This window comes from Helianthus annuus, chromosome 11, assembly GCF_002127325.2.
Source record: "Helianthus annuus cultivar XRQ/B chromosome 11, HanXRQr2.0-SUNRISE, whole genome shotgun sequence".
Classification (NCBI taxonomy): Eukaryota; Viridiplantae; Streptophyta; class Magnoliopsida; order Asterales; family Asteraceae; genus Helianthus; species Helianthus annuus.
The window spans coordinates 51381290-51397941 of NC_035443.2; the positions used below are offsets into that span (position 1 = coordinate 51381290).

At 38.8% G+C, this 16652-nt stretch overlaps 2 protein-coding genes across 2 annotated transcripts; both read right to left on the reverse strand.

The window, feature by feature from the left end:
* Positions 1 to 240: 240 nt before the first annotated feature.
* LOC110888308 (uncharacterized mitochondrial protein AtMg00810-like) lies at positions 241 to 1077 on the reverse strand. Its single transcript, XM_022135838.1, has one exon. The coding sequence runs from the start codon at positions 1075 to 1077 to the stop codon at positions 241 to 243; it is 837 nt and encodes a 278-aa protein (XP_021991530.1).
* A 7053-nt stretch (positions 1078 to 8130) lies between these two features.
* On the reverse strand, positions 8131 to 11695 carry LOC110890354 (metacaspase-3). The gene is made up of 5 exons (XM_022137951.2): positions 10828 to 11695; positions 9879 to 10209; positions 9661 to 9772; positions 9372 to 9539; positions 8131 to 8335 (listed from the first exon to the last, which is right to left on the reverse strand). The coding sequence occupies exons 1-5, from the start codon at positions 11180 to 11182 to the stop codon at positions 8276 to 8278; spliced, it is 1026 nt and encodes a 341-aa protein (XP_021993643.1). The 5' UTR covers positions 11183 to 11695; the 3' UTR covers positions 8131 to 8275.
* Positions 11696 to 16652: the final 4957 nt, after the last annotated feature.

Below are 16652 nucleotides of genomic sequence, written 5' to 3' on the forward strand. Positions count from 1 at the left end.
AGCAGAAATCAAATATTAATTAAGTCGTACGGAAACCTGATTTAGCGAGGGTTGTCACATATAAATCATACACAATATATACATCAAAATCACACATGAAAAAGATATATAAGAATTACTAACATAATATATATCCATAATTTTAGGAGGAGATTTTTGTAAAATAAATATAATATTTTCCTATAAATATATATCAATTTCTCTAAATATATCAGGTCTATTACATCCCGGCAGTCGAAGCTAGGGGTGGCCGTATGCTAAGACTGGATCTGAAATCATCAAATAGAACCCGGGAAAGGCCCTTGGTGAAGATATCCGCAATCTGATAACATGAAGGAACATGAAGGACGCGAATAGTACCCCGTTGCTGAACTGGATTACCCGAGAGATATACGGCAATGATATTATCACAATAGACCAAGCTGGCTTTCGGTAAAGGGCGATGTAATTCAAGCAAAAGGTTACGAAGCCAACACAATTCTGCAACGACATTTGCCACTCCTCTATACTTGGCCTCCGCACTGGATCGAGAGACAACAGCTTGCCGTTTAGACGACCAGGATAACAAATTTGAACCCAAATATACACAGTAGCCGAAGTGGATCGCCCAGTGTCAGGGCACCTAACCCAATCAGCATCAGTGTATGCACGTAGTGATAAATCCGCGAAAGGACCAAGAGTTAATCCAAGCGAAACCGTGCCTTGAAGGTAGCGAATAACACGTTTTAATGCATTCCAATGATCTATCCGAGGAGCGTGCATGTGCATGCAAACCTGTTGAACAACATAGCTTATATCGGATCGTGTAAATGTAAGATACTGGAGAGCGCCAGCAAGGCTGCGATATAAGGTAGGGTTGTTAAAAATAGGACTGGAGGTGGCACTCAGCTTGGCCTTAGTGTCTACAGGAGTGGCGACTGGCTTGCAAGAGTGCATTCCTGCTCGTTCAATGATATCCGTTGCATAGGATTTTTGAGATAAAAACATGGTGTTTTGTTGCTGAGAAACATTGATTCCCAGAAAATGACTTAACGGACCGAGATCTTTCATTTCAAATTCAGCTGCTAGACGTGTCATAATGTCAACCCGCAATTGTTCACTGGAAGTGGTGAGGATAATATCATCTACGTAAATAAGTAAGTAGGCAACGTTTCTCTCATGATGAAAAACAAATAGAGAGTTGTCACACTTACTTTGTTAAAATCCAATGGTGACCACAAAATCGGTGAACTGTTGATACCAAGCTCGGGGTGCATGTTTCAAACCATATAGAGACTTCTTTAGTCGACACACATGATCCGGATACTGACGATGTCGAAAACCCATAGGTTGATACACATACACGGTTTCATTCAAGCACCCATGTAAGAATGCGTTGGTGACGTCCAACTGGTGAATTTTCCAAGACTGAGATAAAGCAAGAGTCAAAACAGTCCGAATAGTTGCAGGTTTGACAACAGGACTAAACGTTTCACCACAGTCAATACCAATCTGTTGAGTGCTCCCGTCACATACTAATCGTGCTTTATATCTCTCTAAGGTGCCATCAGACCTGAATTTATGCCGAAATAACCACATACTACGAATGACATTCATGTCTGGTGTTCGTTGGACTAATTCCCACGTCTAGTTTTTAATAAGAGCATTAGATTCAGTAGTCATGGCATTATACCAATCCGGTGTGGACAAAGCTTCTTTGTGTCACACCCCAACAGATGACGGAAACATCGGGGTGAGGCACTGAGCGAAACAGTTTGTCCAGGAGTTTCCATAACAACTATGATTACCGATTATTTAAGCATCACGTCCCATACCATGACATAATAAGTAACATAGTTATTACAGACAAATTCTCAAAGACAAATAGTTCTGTTCCGACAACTCAAATATAAATTGTTTTTGTTTGTTTCTAGACTCCATCCTAGCTTGATTCCAACAAATAGCAAGCAAGCATCCTAAGCACCTGTCACATACGTTAAAATAGAGGTCAATACACATAGTGTAAAGGTGAGCATACAAGTTTAATAGTATAATAGAATTCGAAATCATTTACGCATAACCAGCATGTAACATGTAGCAAACTGAAAGCTAGTAGGTTATCGACAATGAAATATGCACAGACGTGACTGCGAGTTGTAGAATGCACAACACATATCACCACTGTGACATGTGAGAAAGCCCTAAACAACCCCAGTCCACGACAGGTGCTGAGTCCAAACTATAGTACTATCGTTGCTAAGGTGTCAGGCAACAATCACTGTGTAAACATAACATACAAGCATTCATCGAATAACACGTAGCATGCAATAACGGTCAGCGTATAAAAGTGTTTGCATTGTGTGTCGATTGTGTTTTGAATAAGTAACGTATGTAACACCCAAAAGTGCGTAAAGCAAAAAGGGTTCGAGTATACTCACAGATAGCGTTTAAGTAAATAAACACTCTCTTGGATTGAAGGGAGCGCTGAGAGATTAGCCGGAACAGTTAAGGATAGCATAAGTGATGAATGGTGCGCAAGACGGTGTCAAGTGAGGAAGTGACGAAGGGTCACCCGATCGGATGACAATCCGAACGGATGGTCATTCGATCGGATGGTCATCCGATCGGATGGCCATTCGGTCGGATTGACATTCGTTTGGGATAGATGTGTTTGTGTATGGTGGCTTTAAAGTTTTCGTTGTAGCATTTTAAAAACAGAGAAGTATCTCTACCTTTCAGGTCATTTGATCGAAAGGAAATCCGATCGGATGGTCGTTCGATCGGATAGCGATCCGATTGGCCAGACATTTCAGTTGAAAAAAGTTCACAGCAGGATGGTCATTCGATTGGATGGTCTTCCGATCGAATGGCAATCCGTTAGAAACTGATGATCTTTGAAAGTTATGAAAATGTTTAAGTGTTGAGAACAAGTGCAATCCGATTGGATTGTCGTTCGATCGGATGGCAATCCGATCGGACGACAATCCGTCCAACAATCTGATCGTTTTGAATATTTTGAAAAGTTTACGGTTTGATCGAGACGGTATGACAACGTATTAAACAACGGAACCTCGTCATGTCCAAGTCGTCCGGTTGAAGTGGGAATCACCCCAGTTCGTTCAGCTAACTGTTTGTGACGGTTGTTCCTGTTCAACCCGAAATCGGTTGTCTCTTTGATAGGAATCAGATCTCAGACTGACGTTTCACTAAGAAATGAGTAGAAGGCCTGAACGAGCTCCGATTCTATCGGTTTTGAGTGCATTGAGTGTAAAAGAGTTGAAAGAAAGCTGGAAAAGCATCTCTTAATCCTTTTAACTTTGAAAATGTTTAGATCTATGCGAAAATAGTGTTAAAACATGTGGAAATCACTTAGATCTGAGTTATTCATGGTGGAATGAAGCCAAATCTTGAAGTTCATAAGAACTCCATGATGACATCACCCTAGAACACCTCAAATCCGTTGATTTCACGGTTAAAAGTGAAGATTCAAAGGTAAAAATGATGAAGAAGTGTGTGTAGATGATAGATGTACAAGATTTGGGTTGAAAACTTATAAGAATCGCGAGAAATCTAGAGAAAAGTGGGCTTGAGCACGCTGGTCGGAAGAGAGAGCTGTCACATCACTGTTGGTGATGTGACAGGGGTATTTATAGGTTGCCAAAAGAGGAAAGGGGAGCACAAGTGTCGTATCGGATGTCACTCGGATCGGATGGCCATCCGATCAGATGGTCATTCGATCGAAGTGGTCCGGCGAGTTAGGTTTCGAAGTTTCGTTTACCGTTTTGAGCGTTGCGATGCGTTTAAGAGAGTGTCGATTAAGCGATGCGATAGATTGATAATAATCACAAAAATATTATATCTAACATACAATCAACATAATAACTTGCGTTTTAGCGGTTGCGGTTAAATTACGAATAAGTTGCGATTGCGTTTCGATTAATCACCACCGACATAAAGTAAACATGCACAGGTAACACATAAATAACACACACACGTAAAACAATATACAGAACCTATCAATCAAGTTGCGAATGCGATTGCGATGCGATTAGCAATAAAGCGATAAAACATGCGATTGAACCTCGATTATTAGAATTTACTCCACATAATACAACTAAAGAAATTAAAATACAGGATTCTATTATAAGTCAATGACGTACAGTCAGTAGTTAAGCAAGGAGTGACAAATCGCAATTAGCAATCTTTTCTTCCTTTGACTTTGACTTTGACTTGTACTTTGACTTTCAAAACGCGGGTTGTTACATCTCCCCTACTTAAGGGAAATTCGTCCCGAAATTAGGCCGTAGGCGTAACAAACAACTGATGGTACTTCGCCTTCATGTCACTTTTGAGTTCCCAGGTGAACTCTGCGCCTCGTTTGCCTTCCCAGCGAACTTTCACAATGGGAATGCGTGAGCGTCTGAGCTTCTTGGTTTCTCGATCCATGATCTCGACAGGCTTCTGCACGAAGTGTAATGTTTCGTTCACTTGTAGATCTTCAAGTGAAACTTGTAAATTCTACTCAGCCAGGCACTTTCTAAGGTTCGAAACATGGAAAGTCGGGTGGACGTTGCTAAGGTGTCAGGCAACAATCACCGTGTAAACATAACATACAAGCATTCATCGAATAACACGTAGCATGCAATAACGGTCAGCGTATAAAAGTGTTTGCGTTGTGTGTCGATTGTGTTTTGAATAAGTAACGTATGTAACACCCAAAAGTGCGCAAAGCAAAAAGGGTTCGAGTATACTCACAGATAGCGTTTAAGTAAATAAACACTCTCTTGGATTGAAGGGAGCGCTGAGAGATTAGCCGGAACAGTTAACGATAGCATAAGTGATGAATGGTGCGCAAGACGGTGTCAAGTGAGGAAGTGACGAAGGGTCACCCGATCGGATGACAATCCGAACGGATGGTCATTCGATGGGATGGCCATTCGGTCGGATTGACATTTGTTTGGGATAGATGTATTTGTGTATGATGGCTTTGAAGTTTTCGTTGTAGCATTTTAAAAACAGAGAAGTATCTCTACCTTTCAGGTCGTTCGATCGAACGGAAATCCGATCGGATGGTCGTTCGATCGGATAGCGATCTGATTGGCGAGACATTTCAGTTGAGAACAAGTTCACAGCAAGATTGTCATTCGATCAGATGGTCTTCCGATCGAGTGGCAATCCGTTAGAAACTGATGATCTTAGAAAGTTATGAAAATGTTTAAGTGTTGAGAACAAGTGCATTCCAAGCGGATTATCGTTCGATCGGATGGCAATCCGATCGTATGGCAATCCGTCCAACAATCTGATCGTTTTGAATATTTTGAAAAGTTTACGGTTTGATCGAGACGGTATGACAACGTATTAAACAACGGAACCTCGTCACGTCCAAGTCATTCGATCGAAGTGGGAATCACCCCAGTCTGTTCAGCTAACTGTTTGTGACGGTTGTTCATGTTCAACCCGAAATCGGTTGTCTCTTTGCTAGGAATCAGATCTCAGACTGACACTTCACTAAGAAATGAGTAGAAGGCCTGAACGAACTCCGATTCTATCGGTTGAGTGCATTGAGTGTAAAAGAGTTGAAAGAAAGTTGGAAAAGCATCTCTCAATCCTTTTAACTTAGAAAATGTTAAGATCTATGTGAAAGTCGTGTTAAAACATGTGGAAATCACTTAGATCTGAGTTGTTCTTGGTGGAATGAAGCCAAATCTTGAAGTTCATAAGAACTCCATGATGACAACACCCTAGAACACCTCAAATCCACTGATTTCACGGTTAAAAGTGAAGATTCAAAGGTAAAAATGATAAAGAAGTGTGTGTAGATGATAGATGTACAAAACTCGGATTGAAAACTTACAAGAATCGCGAGAAATCGAGAGAAAAGTGGGCTTGAGCACGCTGGTCGGAAGAGAGAGCTGTCACATCACCGTTGGTAATGTGACAGGGGTATTTATAGGTTGCCAAAAGAGGAAAGGGGAGCACAAGTGTCGGAACGGATGTCACTCCGATCGGAGTGACATCCGTACGGATGACCATTCGATCGAATGGTCATTCGATCGAAGTGGTCCGGCGAGTTAGGTTTCGACGTTTCGTTTAGCGTTTTGAGTGTTGCGATGCGTTTAAGCGAGTGTCGATTAAGCGATGTGATAGATTGATAATAATCACACAAATACTATTCTAACATACAATCAACATAAATAACTTGCGTTTTAGCGGTTGCGGTTAAATTTCGAATAAGTTGCTATTGCGTTTCGATTAATCACCACCGACATAAAGTAAACATGCACAGGGAACACATAAATAGCACACACACGTAAAATAATATACAGAACCTATCAATCAAGTTGCGAATGCGACTGCGATGCGATTAGCGATAAAGCGATAAAACATGCGATTGAACCTCGATTATTAGCATTTACTCCACATAATACAACTAAAGCAATTAAGATACAGGATTCGATTACATGTCAATGACGTACAGTCAATAGTTAAGCAAGGAGTGACAGATCACAATTAGCAATCTTTTCTTCCTTTGACTTTGACTTTGACTTGTACTTTGACTTTTAAAACGCGGATTGTTACACTTTGGGTGTTTTAGGTAAGGGAGTTATGACGGTGGTGTGAAGGTTAAACGGTTGTCTAGGCTTGGTAATCCCGTCCATGGATCGATGCATATGGTACGAGTCTGTATAAGAGGAGGTGGTGGTGGATAAGGAATATTCTGAGGAGAAATAAGCATTTGAGATTGGGTTGTAGGTAGTTGGACCGTAGTGAAGGGTTTGGGTCGGCGAGAGTAAGTGTGTATGGTTGGTGGCGTTTGGGTTGGAGACGAGGGTGGAGGGTTGATTACGTTTGGTGATAGTGGGCCAAGAGTATCAGATGGGGTGGTAGGTTCGTTGGATGGGATGGGAGAAGTGGGTAGGTTTGGGCCGGAAGTGGGTGGGTCTGGGCCGGAGGAGTTTGGGGGTGGGTAATCAGAAGAAGGAGAAGGTTGTATGTGTGTCCAATACATTGGGTTTAGAGAGTTAGTGAGAAAGTCATATGAGTGGAGAGACGATTTGGGGTTATTAGCGAAGGGGAAGGTGCTTTCGTAAAAAAATGACGTGACGATTAATTATGATTTTCTTTGTGGCAAGGTCAAGACATTTGTACCCTCTGTGATTGGGAGGATACCCGAGAAAAACACAAGGCGTTGAGCGATGTTCAAGTTTGTTTATTGTAGTGTAGGGTATAAGTGGGTAGCATAGGCAACCAAAGACGCAAGGATGGTCATATGAAGGGTGGCTAAAATAAAGACATTCGGTTGGAGATTGGTAGTTGAGGAGCTTGCTTGGAAGAATGTTTAGAAGGTATGTGGCAACGTCAAGGGCATGATGCCAATAAGTGTTTGGTAAGGAGGAATGGGCAATACTCGGCCCACGGCCCGCCCAATCATATGCTGCAAGTCCCTCTTATTGTAGAAGGAAAGGGAATTTGAGGCAGAAAAACCAGGGGAACAGATGTAATGGGCGCTGGAAGGGGGGAACAGATGTAATCGGCGCTGGAAGGGGGTAGGCTTAGGTCGAGAGGAACGATTTCCCTCTTAATACCATGAAAGTTGTAATATTCGTTGCCCTTATCATTCATACGAAAGCCCTATAAATAATACAATCTCTCTCCATTATTTTAGGAGGAGATTTCTATAAAATAAATACAATACAATACTTTCCTGTAAATATATATCAATTTTCTATAAATATATCAAGTCTATTAGATACAAATGATTTTAAGTCATGGTGTTCTATAGAATAATTGTATTACGATGATTCATGTTATAGTGTTTTAATAATTTACTCTCATACATTATTACTTACAATAAAATATTTCAATTCAGATTACGGGTCTAATACAAAGTTTATATTAGATGTCAAATAATGCCACAAGTTCTCACGCTAGTGCATTTCACCACAAAGGAAAATGACATTTATTAACACTAAAATATGTCACTGCATTTGGGTTTTAATTTACACCTTCATAAAGTTTTGCGTATAAGGTTATAGTTGAGTATTAAATACACTATATGGATCAAAAGTTATTTCATAAAGGATTAAAAGTCTATATCCCCTATTTTTGTGTCACTATATATATATGGGCTTTTACGATCACACATTTTTATGGGCAAGTAAAATTTAGTGACCGATTGTTACATATAGGGACACTTTTGTTTTGACAGTTTTGTATTTTTTGACACTTATTTTGTGTCGCTGAAATCGTAGATCATAAATCATTTATTGGAGCTAACACCGGCCAGACGTATTCTCTAGATTATAAGAGGCTCTGAGTAAATCTCAAATCTTTTGGAAGAGGATAGTTGAGGCTCCTACAATGACCAAACTTCAAAATGTAAGCACATAACAAAAACTTAGCAACAATTAGCATTTATTAGCGTAAAAAAAAAAGAAAAGAAATTCATAGAGATAGTAGTTTTACTTCACTTGTTAGTTTGTGTAACATGTCAGACTCATAAGTAATGTTCATACTCGGCACTCTCGACAATTTGTCAACAGGGGCGATGCTTTGAAGGGGCCGGGAGGAAACGATAAATATTTCGTCATAAATGTGTAGGAAACGATATAATTTATGACAGATTTGTAACGCAACTATCAATTAATTAGGGTTTTCTTATTTTGCGTCACAAATTTGTAGGAAACGATATTATTTTCCCTTATTTATTAGGCTCATGTAAATATTTATTCGGTAAAGAATAATAATTAACCTTTTGTAGGTTATTTCTGACAGATTTGTGACGCAAGTGTCAATTAATTAGGGTTTTCTTGTTTTTCGTCATGGATGCATCGAAAATTTGTAACAAAATCATGAATTTTTTTTTTGTAGGAAATTCGTCATAAAGGTGTTGTAATCTGTGACGAAAAAAATTGTGTAGGAAATTTCTGTAGCAAATTGTCCCCTTTTCTAGTAGTGAGGGGCGCCCGACCCCCCGAACTTTTCGGCCAGTAGTGTTATATATGTAGTTTTCGTATAGAAATTTTTAGTATATATGTTTTCGACCCCCCCGGTTCTATAGAAAATTTTGGGTATATACGTTTTCGACCCATGCCACTGTTTGTCAACGTATGAGCTGAAGTAAAACACAACTGTATAGATCATCTACGTGGACAAGTCGTCACCCGATTTCTCAAAAAAAAATTTTAATTACTCCACTTTAAGCTTCATTTTGGATAGCTTGTTGCGAAGGGAAGCTCTCATCAATAAAATCGCAATACTTGTATAAATAATAATTAGACATAATCATCCGTGTCCAAAGTTACTTAAAACCATTTTTCACTATTCTCTCCTACACACTACTCACCAAGAATACATAATTAGACAACTCAGGTTAAGGATTTACATAGTACCTGCGACATAGGAGATGCATGTGGCGCAAATCGGCCTACCACTTGTTGAGCTTGGTTAACTTTTTTTCGCATAGAGGCAAGTAACTTTCCATATGTTAGATTGCTTTCTTTTTCCATAGTTTGGATGAAGCTAAAAGTCAATGCGCCTATAGCCTTGCCTGTGAATGCCTGCATATATATATAGAGTCCGGATCAAATACAAATACATATACAAAAGTGGATTTGATACGAAAAGAATGTGCATACACACTTCTTTTCTTTTTATTTAGTCATGCATGAGTGTGCTTACTGATGTATCTCCTGAGTACTGGTCGTCCGCACATGCACTAATACACACTGCTTTTCCTCCACGGGTTCCTTTATTTGTTAGTTGATGTTCTTCCCACTTATACAATCCATCCCTGTTTGGAAATTCAATGTCATTACGGAGGTTTCTTTAGCAAATGTAAACACGCCTTTTACGGTTGTGAAAAAATGGAAGATGTTTCATATGAGTAAAATACTGACTGGTTGATCGTGCACAGAAAAGGTAGATCAAGAAGAGTTCCACTGTGGCAAGTGTCAACGACACTGTGAAGTGTTACACCATGAGTGAGTGGTGCTACAATGGTGGCATTGATTTCATCATCTAGCATTGTTCCAGCCTTCTTATAGTCAAGAGGGCACAATGCTTCATCATACCCATCAATCTCATCTCCATCTTGATCGCGAACTCGGGTTCCATGGCCTGCGTAGTAGAACATCAATGAGTCCCCGGGCTGGCTACCCTGGACGAGCCACTTTAATGCCCCTTGTATGTTATGTTTCGTTGGAATCCTCGAGCTATCCGACTCCTCCTCTGCATCAAACATTACACTGGTGATGATGAGTTGATCCAAGAGTTGTTTGACTTATCCTTGATTGACTTAAATTTAGTCTTATGGTAATAATTACGAATTTGTAATTTCGAAAATTTGACAAACCTAAAAAATTTAGAACTAGGTATAAAAGGGCTTTCATGTAATGTTTAATTCATAGTATCAACTTTATATCAATATATTGGGGAATTCTATAGCTGTCTGTTTTCTTGCTTCTGTTAGGCCAACCGGGGCAGTGGCTTTTTTGTACATGATATATTACTTCAACTCGTGAAACAAGGGAAGAAACCACCGCCACCCCTCAAAGTTAACGTGTGAAATGGAATTTCCGTGATAAAATTGATGTGTGACGATTTATGTGTTGTGAGGGTAAGTGTTGTGAGGGTGTGGTGGTGAGTGAAGGGCATTTCCACTAAAAAAGGTTGTGAGTGATGGAATAATGGTTGATGACATGGCGGAACTTGATTGGATGTTGTGAGTGATAAATGGGTGGTGAGTGATAACCACCCCTACCCCCTTATGCGCCAACTGGTGATATATACTCATAAAGTTGCATATTATTCTCTTGTAAAAAGCATTGTATACAGAGAACAGAATACCTGTAAGGACAATAATGGAATAATTTGGAAAGCCCAATTTGTTCACTAGTAATTGTTGCATGCTCCTGACATTATGAACACTAGCTTCAAGTTTCTTTTTGTGGTTATTATAGGTGATACCACATAGAACAGCTCTTTTCCTGCCGTGATTTGAGGGTTGTCGTTGAAGCTCATGCTGATGTTGATTTGCCGCTGCGTTGATAACCTGCCCGATTCGGAAGAGAACACGACCCTTGATCTTTTGGTTGAAAAGGTTGACGGTGGTGCACACGGGACACACTTCATATTGTGATCCAGGCATCTTAACAAGGTTTCTTTGGCATGTATTGCACTGTTTCGCCGCAGTTGTCGCCATGTTTGTGTTGTTCTAGCTTATTTTAGAGTTGTTTAGAAGGTAGAATGATTGTGGGGTTGCTTGCTAGTTTTTGTTGTCCCTTCAACCTTTATAGCTCTAGAATGGATTCATTTGGTCTTCCAAAAGTAAATGGAAGAACCAGATTCAGGTTTCAAACTCCTTTTGTGGCAAAGATGGATTTATTCCACTGTTGAGTGCAAAAACTTTCCTAAATAGGCATCTGACCATTTATTCTAACTAAAGAAGGAAATTAACAAGCTAAGAAACAAAAAAAAATCGATAAAAAAAAGACACGTATACAATAATCACACGATTCTACATGTCGTGCGAATATTAATAGGCTCAAATTATCCACACACCCTATCCGCCTATTTAGACACCCTTTGCCTTGTATATGCTTCATATAGGCCTATACGGGGCGTATAGGGTTACATCAAACTCAGTGTCTGACTCATGTCAGTTCTGGTTTGGCTGCTCCTATGATAGGTCAAAATCTAAATGGCTAAATTGAAAATGATTTCTCCCACATGGTATGACTTGGGTTGTAGCACAATCACACAAAAGGTCTATGCGAAACGTCAGGGCGGCCCTCAGAATTCATGTACCCTGTTCGAGCTTAAAAAACGTGCCCTTAGGCCTTAACGAAAATGGTTATTGAGCTCACTAAAAGTCTAAACCTAATGTCAATGGGCTAATAACTAATCTAAACCATAAGAATAGTTTTGTAAGTGGACATATGTTGGTGTTTGTACGTGTATACCCTATTAAAAAAATATTTAACATATACATATCGGGTTTTTTTCATAAAAAACGTGTCATTCGAAATATCAGGCCCTGGCCGGTGGTCCTCCCCGCCCACCCCAGGGCCCGGCCATGCGAGACGTCATATACACTTGGCGTGTGAAGTTTACGTCTAGGGGGCATGTATGCATGATCATCAATGGAGTTGACAGCAAGCTGAAATAGAACGGAAGGCATAAGTATTTTGTGGATATGAATGCGACCTACCCAAGAAGTCTTTGTTATGGTGAGTACTACTTCAATATATATATCGAACTCTTTTTTCTATTAGTTGGAATATTTTGAGCATTAGGTGTAAAGAAGTGAATTCCTTGACTTTATTGATAAACATAAATCCTCTATATACAAAGCTACTGAGTAAAATTAGGAACAAGCAAAAGGAAACTATATCTCTAAAATAATTACAAATATATGAAAATATACAAACCGAATACTGTGATCAGTATTGTCAGTTAACACGCCCCCGCAGTTTGAGCCGTAGGTAATCGAAGGCATAAGCTGGAACGAAAACGTTGAAAAAGATGCTTCGGAAGACCCTTGGTGAATATGTCGGCATATTGATAGTCGGCAGGAATATGTAAGACTTTAACAGTGCCAAGTCGAACCTTTTCTCGGACAAAGTGAATATCCATTTCAATGTGTTTTGTCCGTTGATGTTGAACTGGATTTTCAGCAAGATAAACAGTCGAGATGTTGTCACAATAAACAATTGTAGCATTACGTACCGGGACACGGAGTTCTAGTAGGAGATTGCGAACCCAACTGAGCTCCGCGACAGCGTTGGCAACCCCTCTATATTCAGCTTCGGCACTGGATCGGGAAATAGTAGATTGTCTCTTTGAAGACCAAGAGATTAAGTTCGAGCCTAGATAAACGCAGTACCCGGAAGTAGACCGACGAGAGTCCGGACACCCTCCCCAATCCGCATCAGAATAAGCAGTCAACTTAGTAGAAGGAGAGGGAGAGATTAGCAAGCCTTGAGATAGGGTACCTTTAATGTAGCGAAGAATTCGTTTCAGAAACTGAAAATGAGGTTCCCGTGGGGAGTGCATAAAGAGGCAGACCTGCTGAACAGCGTAAGAGATATCGGGTCTGGTGATAGTTAGGTATTGCAACGCACCTGCCAAGCTTCGATACAATGACCCATCAGAGAATAACGCCCCAGAATCAGCGCTCAGCTTGGAACCTACTTCAACCTGTCACACCCCTTTCTGCGGCGGAAGCACGAGGTGTGATCATGAAAGGATCTCATTGCATACGAAAGGTAAACATACTACATGCTCATGAAAATAACTTCAAATACCATACTTTGAAACATATGTTTAGCGTTTACATTGCTAGGTCACATAAAACATTGTCTTAAAAGTTTACAACTTTATTTAAAGATAAACATAAGCGACATCCAAGAGCATAAGTAAGACCGCGCGCACATCCACCTTAGTTACCTGAAATACATGTGAGTTTTGGAAAAACGTCAACATAATGTTGGTGTGAATTCATGCAGTTTTTGTATGTCACGTTTGTATACTTTGTATGAAAACATGTTTTGTACTATATATCAAGTTTTCATATATTTAAATCCAGTTTCATGTGTACACCACGTACTCATGTATAATTCAAATTCTTCTTGAGTACCCCACGTACTCAAGTATAATTCCCATTTTCTTGAGTACCCCACGTACTCAAGTATTCATCAAGTTTTAGTATGGTATGAAATTTTATGTAAATAAGGTATTCCTGTAAGTATCAGGATTGTTAATGGGTTGCAAAGCCATTAACATGTGACACGACATAGGAAGTCACCAAACATTAGGCATTTAATTGGTATATTCTGAGACACAAAAGCACTACTCGGTACTCGCCCTCACCGAGAGTGTGGCTGCCCGGCACCCGTTAGATCTAACCTTTTGTTCTGCGGTCTAGGTATATTGTTGATTAATGGTGCTTCTGTACCCTATTCGTGACACGATTCATCGCATCATTTTTCATAGCGCATCCTACTTGGTACTCGTTTCTCACCAAGCGCGCTTCCCGTATTCTTATATCACATCACACTTGGTACTCGTTTCTCACCAAGTGTGTTTCTTGTATTCTTATATCGCTACACACTTGGTACTCGTTCTCACCAAGTGTGCTTTTTATTATCATACCATTTGTTAAACATAAAAATATTTGTAACATGTATTTCACCCCCGAAGTTATAAAACTGAAAACAGTTAAGATTAAAGGGGGAGCATGAACTCACAACTTTGCGTTCCTGTGCGTCGTAAACTTCACCGGATTTTGCTTAATTAACGTCGTAACCTATACGCGTTTTCTTAACGTTAGTCACTAGACTTGCATCGCACAAGTACAGTCACTCTCTTTTATGTTTATATTCTTGTGTTAAAAATATTTTATATTTTTAACTAAGTATCTTACTCATATTATTTTCTCTAAAATTAATATAAGTATCTTGTGTTTTGCAATTTGCACCCGAATTATGTATCTTGTATGAGGTATGTGTATTTTTAAGTCTTAATACGTTAGCACGTATAACACATACTATATCCACTTAGCACAAAAGTTGGTGATAAAATAATATATATTTTTCTCTAAAAAATATACATACTTATATCCATTTTTATTTTTGAAGAAATCCTCATTTCTTATCACCAAAAATTAGGGAAACCTTGGTAATACTCTTAAATACATTTTTAGGGAATAAGTTCTTCAAAAACTTATATTTTTTTCTAAGTGTCAAAATTTATAAAAATTTTGACAGAGTTTCCCCTAAAAATGGAGGTTTCCCATGTTTTCAAAACATGTGTTTATTTTCTTTTAAATCGACAACAATCAACATCAACAATTATCAACAATAATCATCAACAACATTCACTAATTACTCCATTTCATGAACTTGAATATTTACAAAAATGTGTAGTAATTTACTAGCACATTTAGTAAGTCTTGTTATCTTTATAAATAAGTTTAATTTCTTAAAAACCTTATTTTTAAAGAATATGAAGTTTCACAACTTCTAGTCGGTTTTTATGAAAATTATTTCTTTGTTAAAACTTTTGTTACACAAGTGTCCACACACTTGTTTGTTCACAAAAACACCTCTAGTTCATGAAAGATTCGGTTTTAAAACATGGTTTCGTCTTACAGTTGGTCTTTCGAAAATACCACTTGTAGATCTTTAGATCTATTAGTTTAGAACTTCATTTTACAAGAAAAATTCCTTTTTACACAAGTTCATGATTCATATGTAGTAGAGTTTCACCCTTTAACCCTTGTTTCTTTCAAAACATCCTTATGTCATGATCCATGATCATGACCAACCCGGGTTAAATGATGATCCGAGCTACCACAACATAGATCGGGTCCAAATAACCACACAAATCAATTACTACAACATTTACACAACATATGAGCTTTTAACCATCATTATTAGTGTTTTTAGTAGACTTTAAACTTTGATCTCTAGTGTTCATAATTTTCACCTGTTAAATCTCTTATTAACCACTTTAAACATGAACAAGAAAATGTTTAGAGTCACTTACTACTAGCTCGTGGCTAGAGAAGAAACTAGACGAAAAATGAGTGGTTAATAACGTTGTGGTGAGGTATTTGGCAATCCGTAAGCACCGAGCCTCCTTATACGTGATCCTTCACACTTGTAAGTATGTAAATTGGCTAGTATGAAATTGGAAGATGTTAGTGGGTGTGTTGTGGCTCTCGGCCGAACCTCAAAGAGAAGGAAGAGAGAGTCGTAATTTTTTTTTTGTGATGTGTTGAATGAATGAAATGGTAACCTTCCATGTATTATTATAATCCATCATCCACTAAAGACCATTAGATATTGTGTTCACTTGATACAAGACACAAGAGGATAAAATATTCTAATGTGTAAGGGTATGTCTCACATGGGGGAACCGTCCAAGAGGGTGTTTGGTTAACAGTTTGTTTTCACTAACTAGCTAAGTATTAGTTAGTGGGATTTGTTAGGTGAATAAATAGATTATTTGGGTGTTATAATTTATAACGGGCGTTAGGGTATTCGGGGACCCTAACTAGCTTAGAAAAATAAAAACAATGCTTCTAGCATTATTTTTATGTTTCGGGTAATATCCGGTTATTCGGTTATATACCGATTTGTTAAAGTGCTAAATTACACTTTTTAGTGACTTTAATGTATCCTTTTGTAACACTTTTGATTCCCAACACTTAGGGAAATATTCTGACTGAAAAATTATATTTTCTGCATAATATTCGTATGCTAAAAGCTGAATTATTGCTGAATTATATAAGATTCTGCACTTAAAGTGCGTTCGGGTGCTTTTTAGTGCTTATTTTTGCTTTCGTATAGTATATATATTAAACTCTTGTATGTACTCTTGGGTTTTAATGTATTCTTGTCGTTGGACCTACACCTAGGCCCCAATTTTTATTGTCTGACTGCTTTCTGCAGTTCTGCTGACACAGTGTGTCTTACCGGTGAGTTTACTAGTATTTCTGACGCAGCGCTCTCGTTTATGCATAAAGCAATATTTTGTAGTATACATCGTGCATGAATTCACTTGCTTAGCATCTAATCAGTCAATGTTGACATTTAAGCACATAATTGCAGTCATTAAATAATAATTAAAGTGTACGGAAGTTACCGGTTTGTGCCAGTTGTCACAGT

What these genes read in the sequence shown, in the direction of transcription:
- LOC110888308 (XM_022135838.1), bottom strand. Translation starts at nt 1,077, where the DNA reads ATGACACGTCTAGCAGCTGAATTTGAAATGAAAGATCTCGGTCCGTTA.
- LOC110890354 (XM_022137951.2), bottom strand. Translation starts at nt 11,182, where the DNA reads ATGGCGACAACTGCGGCGAAACAGTGCAATACATGCCAAAGAAACCTT. An exon ending in TTCCATTATTGTCCTTACAG is followed by an intron (nt 10,210 to 10,827) that starts GTATTCTGTTCT and finishes TGTTTGATGCAG; the next exon opens with AGGAGGAGTCGGATAGCTCG. An exon ending in TTTCTGTGCACGATCAACCA is followed by an intron (nt 9,773 to 9,878) that starts GTCAGTATTTTA and finishes ATTTCCAAACAG; the next exon opens with GGATGGATTGTATAAGTGGG.